Raw genomic sequence first — 25,438 nt, forward strand, 5'->3', positions numbered from 1 at the left:
TGTCACAATAAATACAAAATATGTTGAAAGACCGACAACATGGGCCTCACATTGAGTGTTGATTACGAAAATAATATACAGATTTAATACATTTTCACAAAACTATAGTGGATTACAGGTTAGTTATGATAAAGGACTTTGATAAAGTGAGTAACTTAAGAAAGGTGTACTCCATTTTCATTTTATAAACAATTATTGTCATGTCACACCATATGATGATTTTAGGCACAAGTACAACAAAATGCTGAATAAATTCTGATTCCAATAAAATATCTAAAAACAAAATATGTTTCCATAAAGATGAGAGTGAGTAGAACAAAAGTAAATCATTTGTATTCCTGTTATTTAAAGGATTTTAAAAAACACTTTTTTAGGGGTGTCACGTCACTGACCCACAGTACACACACACGTGCATGCTCGCACACACTTAACTTTATATTGTCTCTGTCCGGTGGAAACCTCATATGGCAAATCGTATGGCAAAAATAGCAGATTTACACGCTAAAAACGTGTTGCTTCACGCCATGTTACAAGCTGTAGGATGATCAAGTAGGGCGTTCATTTACCAAAAAACACAAAAAGAGTATGGTTATAAGAGATTCCTGCCCGACAATGATAATACAGTATATTCTATATATAGTTACTATTGTTTATATTGTATACATACAGTACTAGTGTTTATGTAATGTAAATATTTAACATGGTCTATTTATCACGCTCTGTCAAGAGAATGTCCCCGTTTTTCAACTTGGTGAAGGTCAGATCTTATCGAAGGTTGTATTGACTATCAGTTATCAGTATGTTTATCAGCTGATTATACTGCAGGTAAAGGAAAGCCACACACCAACACCTTTACTCTGTCTGCAGGACTATCCCCTTGAAGCGCTCTACCAGAGTATGCTTATCCATGTGAGGCAGAGAATGACAATTAGAGTTCTCATCGGGCTGAAACTTAAGGCCCGGACAGAACAGAACTATTATTTTTATTTTTATTCAAATTCAATATATATATATATTATTTTTTTCATGGACCCCGAGGCCCGGCCTGGCCCTACTGATTAGCATACATTTTAGGCCCGGCCCGGCCCTAAAACTTTGGGTCGGGCCTGGTCGGGTTCGGGCAGAGTTTGAGAACAATGTCATCGATCGGGCGACTCATCGGGGCAACATGTTGAGTTGAAGTGAAAGTTGATTATTTAATAGAGCTTTTTCATTCATTCATTCGAAGTTGGTATGAATCCCCTGAAGTTGGAGGTGCCGAGGGTGAACAGGAAGGGTGAAAGCACTGTGACCTGTACAGTATTTACTAGCACGTCTGACAGTGAGGTAGTCCGTGATCCAGGTCACCAAGTCTTGCTGACACACGCACACACACCAGTGTTTGATTACTTGTCTGCAATGAAAGGCCCTCTTCCTGGCACACATTGTAACATGTCATGGAGGGCATGGACCTTAGCATACATCTTGTACACAAAGGGATGGATTAAAGGGGAATTTCTCCCTAAACCTTTTTTTTACAAAAGTAAGTTGATAATTATGTACCAAAAAACAAAAAATAAATAAAATAAAGATATAGGGGAGCTGGGGCTGCAGCTGGAGATGAAGCTGGGGCTGGAGGGGTCTAACGCTAGAACTCCTTTTCAATCGCACAGTTGGTTTTTGTTTTTTGTTCACATCTGTTCTAGATGATGTGACAGCAACACTCCATGCATTGTTGACACTGCACTCTTCCTGATCTACGTGAGTTGATGTTAGACCCCCCCAGCAGCAGCCCCATAGCTCCAGCCCCAGCCCCAGCTCCCCTATATCTTTATTTTTTTGGTCAATATACATAATTATCAACTTAATCAAGTTTGCTGGGTTTGCTAGATCTGACCTAATGCACACATCAAACTGGGGGTCCATGAAATTCAAAGTTTCCAAAGCCCTGCCTCTCTCTGCCCAGATGGGCGGTGTGACACATTACGTAATGACATGATTTGACAGAATGGATGACATAGCACTGTGTATAAAATGTAAGAACTGCACAAAGGTAAATGGGAGAGGGGGTTAGACAGAGGACAGTCATGACGGCTTGTGTAGTCGACACACAACTGCTTTCATACCTGTACTTGTATTTGACGCTGTTATCTTCTTTCTCTCCTTTGTATTCCTCACCTAACTCCTCATGTCAGATACAGGCACAGTTTAAGCTGAACAGAATGTACAAGCCTGGGGACGTCGTTCTGGGTGGCTTGTTTGAGATCCATGTCTCTTCCGTCTTTCCAGAGCTGTCTTTCACCTCCAAGCCACACGAGTTCAGTTGCTCTAGGTGAGTAGCAATGTAACAATGGAATTGTTTGACCGTGGAATCCCATCTGAAAAGATCTGATTTGTCTAGATTTTCCAAATTTTCGTTTGAAATAGCCAATCTACAACGTGTAGATCAGCTATTTTCGAATGATTGATGATGAGATAGGATTAAAGTTGTCAAACAGATTTTGATGATATATTAGCAAATCTGGAGAATCGGTAACTTCTTGCATTGATAGATAGTAACACAAGAATAGTTGATGTTGTATGTTTCTACAAAGATAAATATGCATTGTTACAGTGTGATGTTGTGTGTTAGTGTTTACATTCGAGGGTTCAGACAGGCCCAGGCCCAGGCTTATGCAATAACTGAAATCAACAAAAAAAACAGCTTACTGCCCAATGTGACTCTGGGATATATCCTCTATGATAACTGTATGACGACTGAAGTTGAATTCCGTGGAGCCATGTCACTGGTCAGTGGGAGAGAGGAGCACTTTCAATTGGATGAGAGCTGTGTTGGGTCTCCTCCCGTGCTAGGAATTGTGGGTCCTGGTACCTCATCGAGTGCTATTGCTCTCTCTAGAATATTAGGTTTATACAGAGTACCCATGGTAAGTTTCCTACTTGAATGCCCTGTCACCATGATCTATTTAATTGTGTTTATTTGGTTATTCACAAATGTAAAATATGATAATTAGGCCTGTCAATCTAAGCTAAAAAAGGGGTTGACCCAAAATACATTGCAATAGTAATCGTTCAAGGCCATAGCCACTTTCCCAAATGTGATGACCTCATCACATTTGTGAAGACGGCTTAATATGTTATTTGGATGAGCCTAAGGGTCATAAAAAAACCTTGAACGATTACTATTGCAATTTCTTTTGGGTCAAATCTTAGATTGACTGGCCTAAATGTATTGGTCCTTCTTACAGCTTGAAAGACATATTTAGAACATATTTATTTGCAGGCACCAGCCCCCTGACAGTGTCGCTGTCCATGGTGCTATTATACATTGTTATAATAATATGGGGTAGGGCAGATTGTGTTATAATAATATGGGGTAGGGCAGATTGTGTTATAATAATATGGGGTAGGGCAGATTGTGTTAAATGAGCACATTGTGCTACACTTGGTTTCTGAAAAATTCAGATCACATTTAATGTGATTCAAAAAGGCAATGCCTGCCCTCCTTGTTTAAAGAATAAAGGCAATCTATATTTTTTTATCTTGTTCTTTTTCCCCCCTTTTTTTTAAAGATATTTTTATTTAGACAAACGTGTCATACAAGTATTTTCTTTTTTTCTACAATGATACAAAAACAAAGACAAGGACAACAACAAAAGCAACAAAAACCCCATATTTTCTCAAATGTTGCTGGGTTCCTCCGTACATTGTATACAATCTTTTCAGGAGTACAATATGAAGTTAACTCGTTCAACTAATGTCTCTGAGAGGGAGAACTTTCAGATTTCCAGTTTTGAAGAATATATTTTTTTCCCAGCTGCGCCAGCCAACAAAATAAAGTATGTCTTATGATGGCTTAATGCGAGTCCCTGTATGTCACCCAATATCCAGATCCTAGGATCAGGTACTATGTCACACCCTACTACTTCTGAAGTTGTTCTAACTATGTATTTCCAGAACTCCTCCAAGCATGGACAGCTCCACAGCATATGAAGTAAATCTCCATCAGAGATTTTGCATCTCTGGCAGTTGGGGGAATCATTATTGAATATTCTGTGTAATCTATGTAGAGTATAATAGGTTCTATTAAAAATGTGAAACTGCATTTGTCTGTGTTTAGTGGAGATTAAGAAAGTCTGAGAGCACTCAAGCAAGTTATGCCAATCAATGTCATCATAAATGCACCCCAAATCAGCTTCTCATTTTTGCTTTACAGCCATAGTATTGTAGATACTGCTTGCAGGGGAAAGGTTTCACAAACAAATAAAAAAAATGTGTATAGGCCTATCACAGAACAGATGTTTTGTGCCCTTTTTCAGATAAGTCACTATGCTGCTTCCTCTACTCTGAGTGACCTGAATCAGTTCCCGTCCTTCTTTAGAACAATCCCAAATAATGACTTTCAGGTAAACAGTTGTACATGTTCCACACACTTAACAAATACCTCTAGTGAGTGTAATTGATTGATTGATTGGTCCAAGATTCATCCAATGGTGGAAGAAGTACACAGATGTTTGTATTAAGTAGAAGTAGTAATATCACAATTGACCTATATGACTAGCCTGCATTCAAAAACGTACTAGTATATATATTCACGTTTTTATGTTTTACTTCTTTTTTTTGTCTAAAAACAGAAGCTCTATTTTTGAATATCTAGCCTAAGCACTACCTCAGAAAAAACTGATACACAAATCTGTGGGTTTCTTTTGCACACTATTTTGTCGAGAGAATATAGAGACCAATTCATTTCTGATCAGATTCAAATTCTTTAGGTGCGAGCTATGCTGCAGCTTATGATGCGGTTTGGATGGACCTGGGTAGGATTGCTGTTTAGTGATGATGCCTATGGCCGCAATGCTGGCCGAACCTTCCATTCTGACCTGGCCCGGTCTGCTCTGGGTTGTGTGGCTTATTCAGAAGCCCTGCCCTGGGTCAATGACCTGGACAAACTGAACAGGATTGTCACTGTCATGAAGGAATCCACAGCTCGTGTGGTCATTGCGTTTGCATATGGAACCTATATGATAAATATCATGGACGAGGTTTGTTTTATTATCAGGGAATTGAAATGTATGTATGTAACCTACATTTTATTTGACCAGGAAGGAGAGTTCCGATGAGATGAGAAACCTCTTTTGAAAATAATTATTATATATGAAATGGTTATAAGAAATTTGAAGTAAGTATTAAGGAAATGCATTGCTTCATATATCATATATTGTGCATGCGTGCGTGCATGCATGTGTGCGTGTGTGTGTTTCCACACCATCAACAGGTGGTAAGACAGAAAGTGACAGGTCTGCAATGGTTAGCGGCTGCAGGTTGGACGACATATAATCATTTCTACACTCCTCGCTACATGCCGTACCTGTTGAGCACCCTAGGGGTCGCCATCCATCGTGGAGAGATACCAGGATTCAAGGACTTCTTGTTAAAAATACATCCTAGCAATGATCCTGACAATACACATGAAAACTCCATAGTGAGTAATTCGTTATTTCAAACATTTCTAGGGTAATTTTAGCATTTACTGTGGCTTTGCTGCCACTCCCCATCTCTATCCCCCAATTTCCTGTCACCATACTGTACACTATCCAATAAACGCAGTATAAGTATAAGTAAGTTATAAAAGACAAACACACACATGTCCCTTTTTGTGTAAATCCGCAAATGGCAACAAACCACTTCATTCCCATTGAAAAGCATTGTCAGAATCTACCCTCATGGGCAGAATCAAAGTTTGGTGTGACGGCACTCTTAAGTCTTTGTGTGCTTCTTTAGGTGAGGCAGTTTTGGGAGCACACATTTCAGTGTAAATTTGCACCCCTTCCGTCAGAGTGGGTGAATGCTGGTGGAGAGGTGTGTACTGGACAAGAGGACCTAGGAAATTCAGAAACGACCCTTGTGGATGTGTCTGACCTGAGGCCAGAGTATAATATATACAAGGCTGTGTATGCTCTGGCCCATGCCCTCCATGAAATGTTGCAGTGTGTGCCAGGAAGAGGGCCTTTCATTGGGCACAGCTGTGCAAGTTTGCAGACAATACAACCATGGCAGGTGTGATATGAATGTACAGTTTAGTCTATAATGTTTCTAGTAGTATAATATATAATATAATAATAATACATATTTAAATGTGACATTGGTAAATTGCATGAAAATGGTAGGATGGAAAAACTAGATAAAGTGCCCCTCGGGGCACAGGTCTCCACCAGGCCATGTCAGGTTGTGGCCTCCTGGTGGCGCTATAATAGGCCAATGTGAAAAGGGTGCCATTTCTTCTTACGCATTGGATGGCAATTGAATGATTTGAGGCATTCTTTTTGCAAAATTCCACCTGTTGGTGGCGGAATATGAAATATCGGACAGATCCGTCTTGAACACATGACTATAGAGATACTGTGTAACGATTTCCGGGTAATATAAAAAATTGTGTTTTACAAAAGAGGTTCATCGTTGGCATCCAGGGAGTGTGTGTGCAAAATTTGGTATCGACCAGGTTAACGGTGCCGGAGATTAGCTGGTAACAGACGGACGGACACACACACACACACACACACACACACACACACACACACACACACACACACACACACACACACACACACACACACACGGACGGAGTACAAAACATACTCTCTCCCCATGCCTTCGGCCTGGTGGAGACAATACGCTTTTTTATATAATGTTAGTAAATGTTAATGTGTTATAATTAAAGAATTTCATGCTGAAAGAAATACCCCCTTTTTTCTAATGGCCAGATGATTTAATGCCCCAACTGAAACCAGTCTATGCAGTTTCAGTTTGCCAGTGCATTCATTATTGTGAATTCCCTTTTTGAACAAAAATGTTCATCAACATCGACTTTTCACCAACAAAGCAATAATGATAATAATAATCATGCCAAAGACCCATACTTGAGCCCAATCTACTGTATATTGAGCTCAAGTACCGCCCACACCTGATCCCTCAGGCACAGATGGATTGTTTTGTAAATAATGCAAGGGTGAAGTTTATACAACAACGGTCCATCTCAATGTAACTATTGTGCATATTGTATGAAGTAGGTTTTTGAAAGTCTCTTCAGCTTCATAATTTTACTAACAATTTCTAGCTTGTATATTACCTGGAAAAGGTCAACTTCACCACGTCATTTGGTGATGATGTATCATTTGATGAGAATGGTGATGTTTTACCAATCTGGGATATCATGAACTGGGTGTGGCTCCCTGATGGAAGCACTAAGGTTCACAATGTGGGTGTGGTCAAGAAATCTACCTCCGCAGGTGAAGAACTCATCCTTGACGAAGACATAATCTTCTGGAACTTTGAATACTCAAAGGTTACTAAAATAGCTAATGTCAAATTATTTCATAATTTGAATGTAATTTAGTTTGGACTGAAATTGAGTATTTTTTTACTTTCCTCTGTAGCCTCCTCGGTCAGTGTGCAGTGAGAGCTGTTCCCCTGGAACCCGTGTGGCCAGAAGGAAAGGGCAACCAGTCTGCTGCTTTGACTGCATTGCTTGCTCTGAGGGAGAAATCAGCAATGAGACCGGTAGGTTTACATCATGTAATAATGTACAGTAGGTTATCTTTAGAATTTAGAATTATACTGTACTTGTCTGTCCCTTTACTTCTCTTTATTAGACTCTAGAGAGTGCACCAGTTGTCCAGAGGACTTCTGGTCTAGTCCCCAGCGTGACCACTGTATCCATAAGAGTGTGGAGTTCCTCTCCTACAATGAGGCCCTGGGTATCTCCTTGACAACTATTTCATTATTAGGCACACTTATCTGCGCCACCGTCCTGGGAATCTTCATTTATTATCGAAACACACCTATGGTACGAGCCAACAACTCCGAACTCAGCTACCAACTTTTGATGTCACTGAAACTATGTTTCTTGTGCTCACTTCTGTTCATTGGCCGTCCCCGGCTGTGGACGTGCCAAATGAGGCATGCAGCATTTGGAATCAGTTTTGTGCTGTGTATCTCGTGCATCCTGGTAAAGACTATGGTGGTGTTGGCTGTGTTCAAGGCCTCCAAGCCTGGGGGTGCAGACATTATGAAGTGGTTCGGTGCCATGCAGCAGAGAGGAACTGTTCTGGGTCTTACTGTCATCCAGGCAACAATCTGCATAGCCTGGCTTGTGTCTGCCTCACCAACTCCTCATAAAAACACACAATACCACAGTGATAAGATAGTCTATGAGTGTGCTGTGGGATCAGCAGTTGGTTTTGGAGTGTTGTTAGGTTATATTGGTTTACTGGCTCTACTCAGTTTCCTCCTAGCATTCATGGCAAGGAATCTTCCAGACAACTTTAATGAAGCCAAGTTAATCACTTTCAGCATGTTGATCTTCTGTGCCGTGTGGATAGCCTTCATTCCTGCATATATCAGCTCTCCAGGCAAATATGCAGATGTAGTGGAAGTATTTGCTATTTTAGCATCTAGTTCTGGTGTGTTGGTGGCATTGTTTGGACCAAAGTGTTATATCATCCTTTTGAAACCAGAGAGAAACACTAAGAAGTCTATCATGGGTCGAGGCACCTCCAAGACATAGAAGCGGAAATTCAATCACAAAACAGTTCATCTGTGTGTATTTTATAACGATAAGTTTATAAAAATATTTTTGATTGTTAATAAGTAGTATAATCTTATGTCTGCCAGATTAAACTGAAATTACTGTAGTAATCCAGTTAGACACCTGTGACACCAACATGTATTATCTATCTTGAAGAAAAGTTGATCATACTACTTTAAGTTTGGTGAACAGACCAATTAAAAAAGAACAAAAAGAAGAAGAGTCAAATCATGCATTGCCATGACATTGGTCCAATGGCTCTTTATTTCAAAGCACATTCGATCATGACTGTGCTCAAATCAACCCCAACCCTAAACCTAAAACCTCACACTAACCTAACATTTGTCGGACTATTCGTTTAGTCGTTCTAAATGGTTTGTCAGACTAATGGGCAATTGTATATAGGGTTCAAATTGGCAAACGTACCCTTTCATAACACTACCAACCATTACATGTAGGCCTACTTGTTTTTGTTTTCTACAATTTTTGAAAATTATGTTTGAAACTCCTGGCCGAACTCTAGAAGCTTGCACTCAGCTGCTATAATAGAAATATTATTAATAGAACCTACCATTAATTGAATGTCATGCAAGTCTAAATCTTTTTGACATTGACAATGTTGAGGGGCGCTAGCCTCTCCTATGCCCAGCTATGTGTGTTTGTGTGTACCACATTTTTGATTATTTGATTGACTGAGCACAGAATGTGATGTATAATGATTTATGATGATGTAAATGACGATAAGAGCGCCCCTCACTTCACACAAGTGTGATTTCTATTTTGTATTGCTGACTGTTGTTCGAGTTGTTTGAGTGTTGAATTTGTAATGGAGCACAATGGAAACTCTTCCAAACTCTTTGTACTGCTGTACTTAAACAAATGTGTCAATAAAATTATCAATCCATCGCTCAGATGGCCTGTGCTGTATGTAGTCAGTCATCATATGCAGAAGGAAGGCAGGTAGAATGCATGCAGTCTAGGTGAGATTAAATACCCCGCCCAATTGGTCAGCTGACTGCCACATCAGCGAATGACATGTGGGACTGCAAACACTGTATACACCCACATAGTAGGCCTAATGCAGCATATAGGTGCTGCCACACTATCGAAAGAGCTGCGCACGTTCTCGGCTGCGCGCAGCTTAAATTCTGAGTTTTTAGACAGCTGGTGGATGGAAAAGAAGCTCCACCTCCGCGGACTTTTTGCGCGAAGGCCAGATTCCCGGAAACGCTCTCCTCCGCGCAAAACGTCCGCGGAGGTGGAGCTTCTTTTCCATCCACCAGCTGTCTAAAAACTCAGAATTTAAGATGCGCGCAGCTTAAGAAGTGCGCAGCTTAAGACCGTTTTGCGCTAAGGTGTGGAGACGGTTTCTTAACCCCTCAAATACATTTATGTCCCTTGAGCATAGCATGAACATGCTTGAGTATATCTGACTGAACTAACTCCGCAAGCTACGCATCATTTCCTTTTTGTGATGGTGCGCACATGAAGAAAAATCAAAACATATATAATTTCACCCACTTCCACCTGTAAACCTGTGATATGACAAATAAAACAAATTCTGATTCTAACCTGGACTTGAGAGTGTATGAAAATGGAACACTGAGTTAGATTAACACTGAGGATTTTACATAAAAAAATGAGGGTCTGTGGCTTGGCCTAATCATGGGCCTAATGCAAAACTTAGGGTCCTTGAAATTAAAACGTTTGAGAACGTCAGCGATAACAAACTCTAACCGGTGTAGTTAAGGACCCCAACTTTGACGGCTGTCTACTGTATATGCCTGTCTATGTGTCTATAAAGTGCTTTTATATGGTACAGGTGAAAAAGGATGCTGGTCATCAAAACTAATACTTCTCATCTGAAACCCACCAGTCAATACCGTAATGCTTATTTAGGGTATTTTCTCTTAAACATTTTGATGTATTATCTGTCTGTATTATGACGCTCTACAATAGACCTAGCTACAGTAGTACATAATGGCACCCTTGTGTCCATGTTGTTAATTAATGTTTCGAAACAATCTCTGGTGACTCAATCGTCTCATTGGACCTGAAAGTTAATTATTTTCCAACGTTGCAACTGTTGAGCCAAGAACGCTGTGAGGACACAAAGCTACTGAAAGCCCACTGTTATAGCCTAAACCAATAATCTCGCACCACCTCAATATGAAGGACCACCCTAAAACTTTTGGATTGGTCCTGAAATGCAAGTTGTTTTTTTTCCTTCTTTTTTTTAACTCTCTTGTTCCCACCCAGTTTTAGCAATGAAAGCTGAAAGATTGCATCATTCTCTTGTTGAGGGAAGTGTTTACAGACTCTGGTAATTGTCCAGCTGCTGGAGCTCACAAACAACATAGCTGTTCCTCAAGGGGAATCAAGGGATAACATTGACTTTATTTTATTTGTATGTATATATATATATATATTTTTTTTTTTTAAATAACGGAATGGAAGTTAGATAAACATGAAGAAATATTCAATCAGGTGTGAAAAGCCCAATAGGTATTAGTAATAAAAGGAGCTACAGTACAATGCAGCCGCAGGGGTAACACAACCCAAGGCAGTTCTACATGGCTATATAGGCAGATACTTCTTGCTTCTGACACAGGTTCAAATCCCACCCCCAACAAGTTGCGACAACCTTTGCTGTGGCATCAGGAATTTAAAACAAATCACACCCGTGTGAACTGAGTGGTGCAGTGACGTCACACACTAACCATAGCAACCATGCTCATCTGTACGTGGGTACACGTACAGGTACACGGGTACAGACAAAGCTGGTTATTTGAGTGGTTTGCACCACTCAAAAGTGTAGTTTTTAAAGACCTTATTAAAAGGGAATACTATAGATAGATTTTAGGATCCATGAAATGATTAGAGGAAAAATTTACCCTTCCAACCAGAGGCAATTATTCCTAATAATTATAAATACTGGGAAAAGTAACATGGTGTTCCCCATAGTAATGGTTTTTTTCGATTTATTTAGAATCACAGCAATGTTGGGCTGTGGTGGCAGCTCATTCACCGACTGAATCCCCTTGAAGTGTTGATCCGTGTTGTCACCCATGAAAGGCCAAATGAAAGGCTCTCTTCCTGGCACATTGTAACATGTCGTGCAGGGCATGGACCAGAGCATACATACGCACACAGCCTTAAACACACACAGATTATGCCGGGTTGAGGAGGCCTGCAGACCATAGCTTTTATGGAGACCCCTCTGCCTACCACTAATAATTCTCTTTCTCTATTCAGTGCACTCCAATTGTCCTGGATAGAATGAATCCTGAAATAGTCAAGAGAGGCAGACTGTTGGCTCAGACTATTTTCAAATGCTTCTGCCTAACAGTGCTACAAATGTAATGTGTAGAAAGTAAGCGGTTGTCCGGCCTCCCCTCACTTCTGCAGTAGCATAAGTAATTCCCACTGCAAATCAAATTAGTCGAAGCCTATAAAGTTTGCTGCTTGGTAGAAATGTAAAAAGATAAAGATATTTTAAAATTACATGTCCGTGAACACCTCGTCATGACTGGTTGAATTTCCAATACTTTAGGTTCTGAATAGCAGATGACAGCTTCTTGTTCAACGCTTTCAGGTGTATAGTTACACTCTGTAGCATTTAGCTTGTGGAAGAATTGCTTGGCTTGAGAGATGAATCCTAAATTGATAGGCTTACATTGTGAGCCTGCCATTATTTTGAGCGGTGCTAACTGCTCCAACGTGTCTACCCCCGCTATAGCAACACAAAACGTATTTTCTTTATTTTTTTTGAGTGGTGCAACCACTCCAAGGAACAGCAATGTCCCTATGTCTATCCCTGTCTGTATGTCCCTATGTTTAGGGTACCAACAGGGGGCGCTGTTGCACCACTCACTTCAGACAGGTCAGATTTTTGAGGGGTGCTAGCCCCTCCTATATACAGCTTTAATGTTTGTCTTTTAATGATGCTTATGTTTAAGAAAACGCCACAATAAAGAGAAATGTAATGTTTGTTTTGAGGACTAAAACAACGGGTGCTAATGTACCCGTTGCTTAAACAAACATATGTTGTAATTGATGCTGTAAGATGATAAGAGTGCCCCTCACTTCACACAGGTGTGATTTTTTTTAATAAGAATTTGAAGTTTTTCAGAAACCTTAGGTTAGGTTTTAGAAGGCCTCAGGTCTAAATGGGCTAATATAGGCTATTATTTACTCCCAATGTATGAATGAATGGACCATTGTAATGTAAAGCACTTTGAGTAAGCATGTAGTGCATAGAAAAGCGCTATAAAAATGCAATCCACATTATTATTATTATTTGGGAAAATTATTATTATATCTTTTTTTATTATATTATATTTGGTTCCCAGAGATGAAAAAACAGTATTAAATGGGGGTCTGTCAGTGGCCTAATGCATATCAAACTTGGGGTCCTTGAAATTCAAAAGTTTCAAAAGCCCTGCCCCTACTTGTGCCTCTCTCTGCCCAGGTGGGCGGTGTGACACATTACGTAATGGCATAAAGGTGGGATGGCATAGCACTGTGTATAAAATGTAACTGGACAAAAAGGATTTGGGAGAGGGGGTTAGACAGGGGAGGACAGTCATGTTGGCTTTTCTAGACACACACCTGCTTTCATACATGTACTTGATATTGTTCTCCTTCTCTCCTTTGTCTTCCTCACCCAACTATTCATGTCAGATACAGGCACAGTTTAAGCTGAACAGAATTTACAAGCCTGGGGACGTCGTTCTGGGTGGTTTGTTTTATTTCCACTCTGCCTCTGTCTTCCCTGATCTATCTTTCACCTCCAAGCCACACGAGTACATTTGCTATAGGTGAGTATAGCACACATACGTTTACAAAAGCAAGCAAGAGAATGTAACATGTTTTGATATATTGTATCATAGTTGATGTTGTGTTTCTACAAAGATAAATATCATGCAATGTTACAAACAGTTTTTGTGTGTTAGTTTATACATGCAAGGGTTCATGCAGGCCCAGACCATGGCTTATGCAATAACTGAGATCAACAGAAACCCCAACATACTGCCCAATGTGACACTGGGCTATAATCTCTATGATAACTGTATGACACATGGAGTTGAATTCCGTTCAGCCTTGACATTGGTCAGTGGGACAGAGGAGCACTTTCAGTTGGATGAGAGCTGTCTTGGGTCTCCACCAGTGCCAGGAATTGTGGGTCCTGCTACCTCGTCAAGTTCCATTGCTCTCTCTAGAATATTGGGTTTATACAGAGTACCCATGGTAAGTTTCCACCTTAAATCCCCTTTAACCATGTTCCATCCGTCTTCAACCGCTTATCCGGAGTCATATTTTATATATATATATATATTTTTTTTTTAACCTTTATTTAACCAGTAAAAACCACATTGAGACTGAAGTCTCTTTTACAAGTGTGAACTGGCCAAGACAAGAGGCAAAACAAGTGACACAGCTCTGCCAGTAACAAAACAATACACAACAACAAAAAACATGACAGACATACAATGCTCATAAATACAGTACCCAATACTAAGAAGCTCAAAGGGAGAACAGGAATGTTTAGTAACGCGACCAATAAGGACTAATAAAAAAAAAAAAAAACTAAGCATATACTGTTTATTTGGTTATTTATAAATGTCAAATATGATAAATATGTATTGGGTCTTTTTACAGCTTGAAAGACACAGAACATATTTACTTGCGGGCTGAATTGAATGGATTTTGATTTTGAAGCAGACTTTCAAAAGGTCAGATGGCAATGTATCTGTGATACTCTTCTAACACAGGCCGCTTGACAGTGTCGCTGTCCATGGTGCTTAAGGATGCCTAACATCAGAGATGGGCAGTACTTGAAATACATGTATTTGTAAATACATTGCAAATGTATTTTCTGTATTTTAAAATACAGAACATACGGTATTTTCTGTATTTTAAAACACAGAAAATACTCATATTTCGTAACTTCCCGCATATATTTCTCAGCATAAAATCACATAAAATCCTGTATATTTAGCAACTATTCGCATACTTTTTCTGCATATTTTGCAACTTCCCGCAATTTCACTGCATAAAGACACACAAAACCCACATATTTAATCACAAAATCAAGGATTTTAGTCCGCATAAAGAAGGATTTTTGGCAGCATAATCAAGGATATTTGCCCACATTTTTCTAGAGAGTCTACAATATGTTTATTATGGGGTAGGACAGATTGTGCTCAGATTGGTTTCTGAAATGCAATTCAAAGTGGCAAAGGCTTTTTTGAAGATAAAAGAAGATAAAGACAAAGCAGCTTTTTTTTATTCTTTACTTTCTTTACTCTCTTTTTTCCCTTCCTCCCCCCTCAGCCATTCCCCTGCTCGGTTTGCAGGGGTAATTTGACAAGAAATAAAATGTTTTACAGCAGAGATGTTTTGTGCCTTTTTTTCAGATAAGTCACACTGCTGCTTCTTCTACTTTGAGTGACCTGAATCAGTTCCCATCCTTTTTTAGAACAATCCCAAATAATGACTCCCAGGTATACACTTTTTCCATCCTAAGATGTTATTTATGGCCCACCACCATTCTAGTAATTTGAAATTCATACATTGACATTGTTTTGAAATTAACCTGGGCAGTAGGCTATTTCTCAATAGAATTTGTAAAGTTTCCTAACTGCTTGTTCCTTGTGTTGTCTCATTCACAATCTTCTATCTCGGTATGTGAAAGATTGAAAACTGAAATGTTTTGTAGATAACTTTTCATTACATTTTGGCTACACTGTCAGTCATTTGAACAAAAGGAAAGTATTGCAGATACAGTATAATAGTAATGTGCAGGCATGTGAGAAAAAAAAGTCAATTGTTTTTGCTTTGTTCACGGCACAGATGATTTACTTTCTGTATATGGCTACACACTATTGATATTGCACTGTAGTTAAACAAAACTGTTGTAATGTCATGAATACAACTTTGTTATGGTCCAAAGTAGGGATGCACCATATAATCGGTAGCATAATCGGAATCGGCCATATCGCCCATAAAGATATTGGTATCGGAACGGTCTCAAAATAATACAGATTATTTAATCGTTTTCACCAGCAAAAAACGTTTTAAAATGAAAAATGTTAAATTCATCAAGGAATTCAATATAAAACAAACATTTCTATTACATCTAGTCTAGAACAAAAGCCAAATCAAATAATATAAAATAAACATTTAATGTGTGTACTCATCTGAAAACAGACACTTGGAAAAGAGTATATGCTATTTATTGATTGATTGAATACTTTATTAACAGGCTTTGGGCCAAGCCCCTAGGGCCTAGGCTTGTTTCCATTGTGGTCCTCTGTATAATATCGGAATCGGTAAGAATCGGTATCGGCAGATATGACCCTGCAAATAATCAGAGATCGGATATCGGTCATAATTTCATAAACGTGCACCCCTAGTCCAAAGGTCCTGCAGGAGATGCAGTCGTTCCTGAGGTCATCCTCCATATTTTCCTTTGACAAATGTTTGGCCATGTCTGGTGTAGGAGATTCATGGATTTAGAAGAGTTGTTGTTGATTTAACTTAATTAAAAGTTGTAATAGGCTATACTACAATGTAGAAATAGTCTGTTATAAGGAACCCATTGGCAAAACAAGGGGTTGAAAGTTGGGGTACCATTATAAGGTTTTCGGGGGAAAAATTGGCTAAATCAGGCCATAGCCACTGTGACACTCTGATTGTGGTTCTTTAGGTGCGAGCTATGCTGCTGCTTATGAGGCGGTTTGGATGGACCTGGGTAGGATTGGTGTTTAACGATGGTGCTTATGGCCACAATGCTGGCCGAACCTTCCAGGCCAACCTGGCCCGTTCTGGTCTGGGTTGTGTGGCTTATTCAGAGGCCCTGCCCTGGGACAATAACCTGGACAAACTGGACAGGATTGTCACTGTCATGAAGGAATCCACAGCTCGTGTGGTCATTGCATTTACATTTGGGAGCTATATGCTTCATCTCATGGATGAGGTTTGTATATATGTATGTATGTACAGTATGTATGTAGGTATGTAGATATGTACAGTATACCTATATACAATGCATGAATGAATGGACCACTGTAAAGCACTTTGAGTAAGCACGTAGTTCATAGAAAAGTGGAATAAATGTAGGTATGTACGTAACCTATGTATGTAACCTTTATTTAACCACTGGAGTTATGTTGAGGTATGAAACACTCACTATTCTTTCTTTCTTTCTTTCTTTCTTTCTTTCTTTCTTTCTTTCTTTCTTTCTTTCTTTCTTTCTTTCTTTCTTTCTAACAAGTCTTTCACAAGAAAAGTTTGGTACACCAGTTTACTTTATCTTACCTTTAAATAGCTTTAGTCTATTATACTCTTTTTATTTATGTCCATTTGAACAGACCCATGTTCCTCTATCCTCTAATAATTAAAGATGGATTGCCGTGATTTTTTTCCCACCCTAAAACATGATCATCAGGTATTATTATTATATAAGGAGGAAGACGTTTTTCAAAAAAGTGTACAGTATTCGTTAAAATTTTGTTTTTATGTAGACTCCCCACCAGTTCATTAAGTATGCCTGGTGGGTAGTGATCCACCTGAACTGAAGCCGCACCCACAGCTGTTGTTGTATGATAAAGGGGAGGGGTTAGGGGAGGGGATGATATTGTGATGTCACTATAACACTGTTTTTTTCATTGCCACGTTTGACTGTCAAGGTTTCAGTCTCCAGGAAGAAACCATAAATACAAAGGGAAGACATCATTGCACATAACAACCACACCAAGCGAAATAAACACATGATAAACTGGAAAAATACACAAATCACGGCGCTCCTTCTTTAACTAACCCTGACACTTTTCCAAGTGTAAAATGAGTGTGTTTGTTTCCACACAATCAACAGATTGTAAGACAAAATTTGACAGGTCTGCAATGGGTGGCCGCTGCGGGTTGGTCGACAAATTCTAATTTCCAGGCTCCTCGCTACATGCCGTACCTGGCAGGAACCCTAGGTGTCGGCATCCATCGTGGAGAGATACCAGGTTTCATGGACTTCTTGTCAAAAATACATCCTCACAATGATCCCGACAACACAATTGGAAATACCATAGTGAGTCTTTTGTTTAATTTAGTATTTAAACAGCAATTTGTAAATGGCAATTGTATATCACTTTAAATTACTTCCGGGGTCATTTTAACATCTACTGTGGCTTTTTTGTAACCTGACTCCGCCAGATGGGGCAGCAGAGAGTACACTGGGTTCGCCCCTCCTGCTGTACTCTCTGCTGCCCCATCTGGCGGAGTCAGGTTAGCTTTTTTGTGCACCCCAGACAGTTTTAAAGGCTCATACATAGTCTGGATTTTCGATGGTGAGGTGACCACCGAACTACAACATGACGTCACGAGCCGCGGTGAAGAGCAAACCACCGCCACCGCCCCAGCCCTTCTCTCTGTTTTTACTCACCACCGCTCAACGTTATTTCAGCTCTGGTGGTCAGCTCACCACCGGAGCGGTGGTCTCCTCACCACCGAAAATCCAGACTATGAATGAGCCTTAAGATGTTTGATTCAACATTTAGATATTTGATATTACAGCCACATCACTCTCCTAAGACCTTATGCAGACCGCGGCCATATAAGTTAATGGCAGGGTGGCAACATAAAAATCCACCGTAGACATGTTATGAGCTACTTTCTATCAAGAAATTCCTTGCAGTTGAAGTGTTGGAGTTTGGAAGCACTCGCTTCCAGTAAAGCAACGTCCTGCCTCCTGCATTATGTGCAAACAGGTGGTTGAACAAATGCAAAACAGGGCCGTTGAGTGATATCCAATTAACGAGCACTTCCACAGAAAAATAATCATCAGCCAGGAATTTCTTGACAGAAAGTACAGCTCATAACATGTTCGTCTGCAGTGGATCTTTATGGAACAAACACTTTGCAGATAGAAAGACGATAATTCAAGCTTTTCATACAGATGTAATGTTGGTGGGTTTGACGTTGTTCAATCTGGGAACCCATCTGCAAAACAAATGGAAAACGGTGCCCATCAGCTGTCTGTCTTGAGTCTGTGGACTTTTCTGTTTGGAAGGCAAATTGCGGCTAGTTGCCACCCTGCCATTAACTTAATGGCAAGATGGACAGCGTCTGCATAAGGTCTATGGGCTTAGGAGAGAGCTGGTGTAATATCAAATATCTAAATGTTGAATAAAGCACCTTTAAAAGCGGTGTGCACATAAATGACAGCTATAGATGTTAAAATGACCCCAGGTGTTTTAAAGATATACAGGTAGTTTTGAGGAAGCAATCTGATTGGATGAAATAGCCATCTACCTGTGCTTCAAACAAGCATGATGACACACCTAATGAAAACATAAAAATCACACCCATGAGGGGCGCTCTTATCATCGTACATCATCATACATCATCTCATTCCAGCCAATCACAATTTGTGCCCCCACCTTCATCATCAATGTTTGTGTTACACAATGTTTGTGTTTACACAAACACTCAAAAATCTCCATTCATTGTCAATGGCATTTTAATGTTTGTGTAGGATAAAGTTGCACATACACCAAAAGCTGCACCAAAAGCTGGACATGAGAGGGGCTAGGGCCCCTCAAAAATGAGCTGTGCTGATGAGACGAAGTCACTTCAGTGACGCTTGCGGAACTCGGCTAAAGCCTTGTTCCTGACCGCATCACTGGCGTGCCAATAATCACGATAAAGCACACCCTCTCGTGTAATATGTCTTAATTTCCCTTCTCCTTTAAGTCTTAATTTCGTTTCTTTAGGTGAGGAAGTTTTGGGAGCACACATTTCAGTGTAAATTTGCACCCCTTCCGTCAGAGTGGTTGGATGCTGGTGGAGAGGTGTGTACTGGACAAGAGGACCTAGGAACATCCGAAGTAGCCCTTTTGGATGTGTCTGACCTCAGGTCAGAGTACAATGTATACATGGCTGTGTATGCTCTGGCCCATGCCCTCCATGACATGTTGCAGTGTGTGCCAGGAAGAGGGCCTTTCATTGGGCACAGCTGTGCCAGTTTGCAGACAATGCAGCCATGGCAGGTGTAATACTAATTCACAATTTTCCTGTTAATGTTTCTAGTTCATTGCAAACCTTTCTGGATCAGGGCCAACTTGAATCTGGAAAACGGAATCTGATGCGGCCGTGTGCATTTACATATAAACACAGTAACTTACAAAAAACCTTTACGGTAGATCATGCTGGAAAAAATGTAATAGGCCTACCCCCTTTTCTGTCTCTTGATTTTCATAATTTTACTCACCATTTCTAGCTTGTGCATTACCTGGAAAAGGTCAACTTCACCACGTCATTTGGTGACGATGTATCATTTGATGAAAATGGTGATGTTTTACCAATCTGGGATATCTTGAACTGGGTGTGGCTCCCTGATGGAAGTACTAAGGTTTACAATGTGGGTGTGGTCAAGAAATCAGCCTCAGCAGGTGAAGAACTGATCCTTGATGAAGACATAATCCTCTGGAACTTTGAATACACAAAGGTCACTTTGGCTTTCTAGAATAGCTAATGTCAAATTAATGTCATGATGTGAATGTAATTTAGTTTAGACTGAAATTGTTCAGTGTTACTTTCCTCTGTAGCCTCCTCGGTCAGTGTGCAGTGAGAGCTGTTCCCCTGGAACCCGTGTGGCCAGAAGGAAAGGGCAACCGGTCTGCTGCTTTGACTGCATTGCTTGCTCTGAGGGAGAAATCAACAATGAGACTGGTAGGTTTACATCATGTAACAATGTACAGTAGGTTATCTTTATTATACTGTACTTGTCTGTCCCTTTACTTCTGTACTCTTTACTAGACTCTACAGAGTGCACCAGTTGTCCAGAGGACTTCTGGTCCAGTCCCCAGCGTGACCACTGTATCCATAAAAGTGTGGAGTTCCTCTCCTACCATGAGCCCCTGGGTATCTCCTTGACAACCATCTCACTGTTGGGCACACTTACCTGCGCCACTGTCCTGGGAATCTTCATTTATTATCGAAACACACCCATGGTACGAGCCAACAACTCAGAACTTAGCTTCAAACTGTTGCTGTCTCTCAAACTATGTTTCTTGTGTTCACTTCTGTTCATTGGCCGTCCCCGGCTGTGGACGTGCCAAATGAGGCATGCAGCATTTGGAATCAGTTTTGTGCTGTGTATCTCGTGCATCCTGGTAAAGACTATGGTGGTGTTGGCTGTGTTCAAGGCCTCCACGCCTGGGGGTGCAGACATTATGAAGTGGTTCGGTGCCATGCAGCAGAGAGGAACCGTTCTGGGTCTTACTTTAATCCAGGCATCAATCTGCATAGCCTGGCTTGTGTCTGCCTCACCAACTCCTCATAAAAACACACAATACCACAGTGATAAGATAGTCTATGAGTGTGCTGTGGGATCAGCAGTTGGTTTTGGAGTGTTGTTAGGTTATATTGGTTTACTGGCTCTACTCAGCTTCTTCCTAGCATTCATGGCAAGGAATCTTCCAGACAACTTCAATGAAGCCAAGTTAATCACTTTCAGCATGTTGATCTTCTGTGCCGTGTGGATAGCCTTCATTCCTGCATATATCAGCTCTCCAGGCAAATATGCAGATGTAGTGGAAGTATTTGCTATTTTAGCATCTAGTTCTGGTGTGTTGGGGTCATTGTTTGGACCAAAGTGTTATATAATGCTTTTGAAACCAGAGAGAAACACTAAGAAGTCCATCATGGGACGAGGCACCACCAAGACATAGAAGTAATTCAATGACATAACAGTTTCTCTATGTATTTTATAACAATAAGTGTATAATAAACAATGTTTCATTGCTGATAACCTTGTTAGTATAGCAGATTCCGTATTGTACCAGATGAACGAAAAGTAGTAATCCAGTCAGAGATGCAAATGTATTATCTACCATACAGAAAAGTTGGTGAAAAGTTGAATATGCTCCCTTATGTTTGATGATTTTAGACCTAAATATCTTACTAATAAATGCTCAAAATCTCTGTACGTATGTGCGTCCGTCTGTAGTTCACGTTCATATCATTGGATGTATTAAGGCCACAGACCCCCTTTACTCTGGACTGTAAGGTCTATTTGTTTCTTATAGATCAATATACTTAAGCTGGAAACCTCATGGAAACCATGGACTATATAGCCTTTCGCTTTTCAGTGATTTCCACCTTTTTTTCAAATCCTCCGAAATGGTGAAAAACCACATACTATAGTATGCCCTCCGAGGCAATGGACTATAGCCTTTAGATTTTCCGTGATTTTCACCTTTCTTTCAAATCCTCAACAATGATGAAGAATCGCGCACTATAGCGTGCCAGTATCAATGACATTGACCAGTATAAATGACCTTCATAAGACTAGTAAATGACCTTCACCCGTAAAAATGACCTTCACCAGCAAAAATGACCTTCATAAGACTAGTAAATGACCTTCACCAGTATAAATTACCTTCACCAGTATAGATTACCTTCACCAGTATAAATTACCTTCACCATATAAATGACCTTGACCAGTATAAATGAGTACCACAGACGAATAACAGTCTAAGTCCACACTATTGATCCATAATATATAAATGATAGATAAGGGTTCAGGACAACAAGGCCTTTTCGTGGAGGGGTCAGTCTGAAATTTGGACTTAGACTGTTTTTCGTCTGTGGTACTAATGACCTTCACCAGTATAAATTACCTTAACCTTGAAATCTTCGCTGCGCTGGCTTGCTGGGCTCGCATTCTGAGCTGGCTGGCTTACCAGGGCGGCTGGTTCTGTTGCTGCAAGGCAAGGCGGGCAGACCGGGCCAGGCAGACAGAGAGCCAGGCCGTGAGAGAGGACTGGCTGAGCTGACTGAGCAAGGCTGGCTGCAAGGGCTGATGTGCGCTGGCTTGGCAGCCTGACTTTCTACACTGGTTGACTGGCTGCGTTGGCTGACTGGGCGGGCTTGCTGGCTAGCTGGCTTGCTGGGCTCCCCGGGGGAAGCTTTGGGAAGGATCTCTAGGGGCATCGACTTGTGTTGAACCTTTCCATCGGTGTCTACCTTGATCTCTGTCCTAAGAAAGAAAGACAGAAAAAGAAAGACACACATGAACCCAACTATGCAGCTTCCACCTGAGGAACCGAGACGTGAAAAAATAACTGAGCGTCACTTGGGATGGTCACAATCTCTCCAACCATACCCTCCCCATGTATCTTGGAGTTACACTGGACAAAAAACACCTGGAGAACACAAAAGCCACGGTCAACACCCGCAATAACATCCTGCGAAAACTAGTGAACTCCAAGTGGGGCGCAGACCCACAAACAATCCGTGCAACTGCCATGGCCCTGTCTTTCTCTACAGCAGAGTATGCCTGCTCAAGCTGGAGCCGATCACGTGCCTTTATGCGCTAGCAGGCACCTCCCCCCCGCACATCAGACGACTGTGTATCGCTCAAGATGAATGGAGAACACAGGAGATAGACAGTGAAGTTGGGGATGAACGGAGGAAAGTCTGGAAGGAAATGATAGAGAACACCAACATGACAATAAACAGCAGGAAGGCATGGGCCACAATCCGCCTTCTTGGCAAAGACCACACCACCCATAATCACAATGGTCACAGCAAACTCTGTTGCATCACAACTGGTGGCCAAAAGTCGTAACAAACACCGCTGCCGACCCACAGGAGAACACCATCACACAGTGGTATCAGACCAAACACAATCAGCCAGCCCTCAAACCAAACCCTTCGACCTAGAATAACTCGAAACTGCAATGGGAAAGTTGAAATCTGGAAAAGTAGCAGGGATTGATGACATAATGGCAGAATGATACAGCACCTGGGACCTAAAGAAAAGACCTGGCTCCTGGGGATGCTGAACACATGCATGGCACAGAAAACCATCCCTTCTGTCTGGAGAAAGGCCAAAGTGGTTGCAATCCCCAAACATGGCAAAGACCCATCATCCCCAAAGAGCTACCGACCCATTTCCCACCTCTGCATCACCTACAAGCTCTATGAGAGGCTGCTACTCCAACGCCTCATGCCACTCATAGACACCAAGCTGACTAAAGACCAAACTGGTTTCCGTCCCGGCCGCTCCTGTGCTGGACAGAGCTCAACCTCACCCAACACATGGATGGGTCTGAGGGAAAACAAATAACCAGAGCAGCATTCATAGATCTCTCTGCTGCCTACAACACTGTCCAACACCGCACAATGGTCAGGAAACTACTGGACATGACTGGTGACCTGGACCTGTGTCAAGTCATCAAAAGCCTCCTCAACAACAGGTGCTTCTATGTCCAGTTAAATGACCAGAGAAGTAAATGGAAATCCCCAAAGAACGGCTCCCACAAGGTAGCGTGCTCACCCCCCTCCTTTTCAATATCTACACAAACGACCAGCCACTACCCACAGAATGCCAGCGTTTAATCTACGCCGACGACCTCTGCATTACCACCCAACAAGCAGACTTCCAGAAGATTGAGTCACCCATCAAAAACCCAACTATGCAGCTTCCACCTGAGGAACCGAGACGCGAAAAAAGAACTGAGCGTCACTTGGGATGGTCAAAAACCTAACCATACCCACCCCATGTAACTTGGAGCTACACTGGACAGACCACTCTCCTTCAAGAAACAACTGGAGAACACAAAAGCCACGGTCAACACCCACACCCGTACAATAAGTGTTTACACACCTCATTCAAGTTGCAGGCAGGCAGGCAGGCAGGCAGGCAGGCAGGCAGGCAGGCAGGCAGGCAGGCAGGCAGGACGAGACAGGCATGCAGGTAGGCCGGCCGAGGCAGCCAAGGGTTAGGGTTAGTCAGCTCAGCCAGGCCTCTCTCGAGGCCTGGCTCTCTGTCTGCCTGGCCCGGTCTGCCCCGCCCTGCCTTGCAGCAACAGAACCAGCCGGCCTGGCAAGCCAGCCAGCTCAGAATGCGAGCTCAGCAAGCCACCGCAGCGAAAACTTTTACAAGCCCAGACTCAGAAAAAAACAGTTTCAGGCCAGGACAGGACAGACAGTTTGTGGCAGACCTTGCAAGCAGGAAGGGTCGCAGGAAAGCATTGGCAGCTGGCAGGAGGCCCGGGCAGTCAAACCCTACCCTTTGGCTTGGATGACTAATCAAGGGCACTGCACTGGGCCCGGGCAGTCAAACCCTACCCTTTGGCTTGGATGACTAATCAAGGGCACTACAGGCCTGGGCAGTCAAACCCTACCCTTTGGCTTGGATGACTAATCAAAGGCACTGCACTGTTAGGGCTGAGAGCCTGGCTTGCTGCAAATGCGGGTCTGGTCTGGCTGACTGTTGGCTGTCAGGTAGGAGACCCTGGCTGTCTGTTGGGCATCCTGAGTCTGGGCTTGTAAAGATTTTCGCTGCGCTGGCTTGCTGAGCTCGCATTCTGAGCTGGCTGGCTTGCCAGGCCGGCTGGTTCTGTTGCTGCAAGGCAGGGTGGGGCAGACCGGGCCAGGCAGACAGAGAGACAGGCCTCGAGAGAGGCCTGGCTGAGCTGACTAACCCTAACCCTTGGCTGCAATGGCTGAAGTGCGTTGGCTTGGCAGCCTGACTTTCTACACTGGCTGACTGGCGGGGCTGGCTGGCTGCGTTGGCTGACTTTGCGGGCTTGATGGCTAGAGCCTTCCAACGGCGTCTATACCTTGATCTCCGTCCTAAGAAAGAAAGACAGAAAAAGAAACACATACATTCAGAACGACTTAAACCCTCTATATTTAATAAAACAATTCTGGACAGGAATCCTGTATTGAAGGGGTGCCCAAAAGGTACATTGTGATCTACCAGTAGATCACAAAGGCTGTGCAGGTAGACCACATGGCATGCCCCTGTATATAATCTATCACTTGAATTAAGGTGACTTTATTGATTGACATAAAAAAAGGCCTGTC

At 41.7% G+C, this 25,438-nt stretch overlaps 1 protein-coding gene across 1 annotated transcript; it reads left to right on the forward strand.

Moving 5' to 3' along the window:
* Positions 1–1,233: 1,233 nt before the first annotated feature.
* On the forward strand, positions 1,234–21,291 carry LOC306924362 (extracellular calcium-sensing receptor-like; the record flags this gene model as incomplete). Its single annotated transcript, XM_079502856.1, has 12 exons — positions 1,234–1,263; positions 2,175–2,311; positions 2,612–2,837; positions 4,299–4,385; positions 4,752–5,021; positions 5,761–5,909; positions 13,519–13,744; positions 16,275–16,544; positions 19,333–19,608; positions 19,839–20,066; positions 20,167–20,290; positions 20,378–21,291. The coding sequence occupies 12 exons, from the start codon at positions 1,234–1,236 to the stop codon at positions 21,289–21,291; spliced, it is 2,937 nt and encodes a 978-aa protein (XP_079358982.1).
* Positions 21,292–25,438: the final 4,147 nt, after the last annotated feature.

This window comes from Electrona antarctica (assembly GCF_951216825.1).
Source record: "Electrona antarctica genome assembly, chromosome: 6".
Lineage (NCBI taxonomy): Eukaryota > Metazoa > Chordata > Actinopteri > Myctophiformes > Myctophidae > Electrona > Electrona antarctica.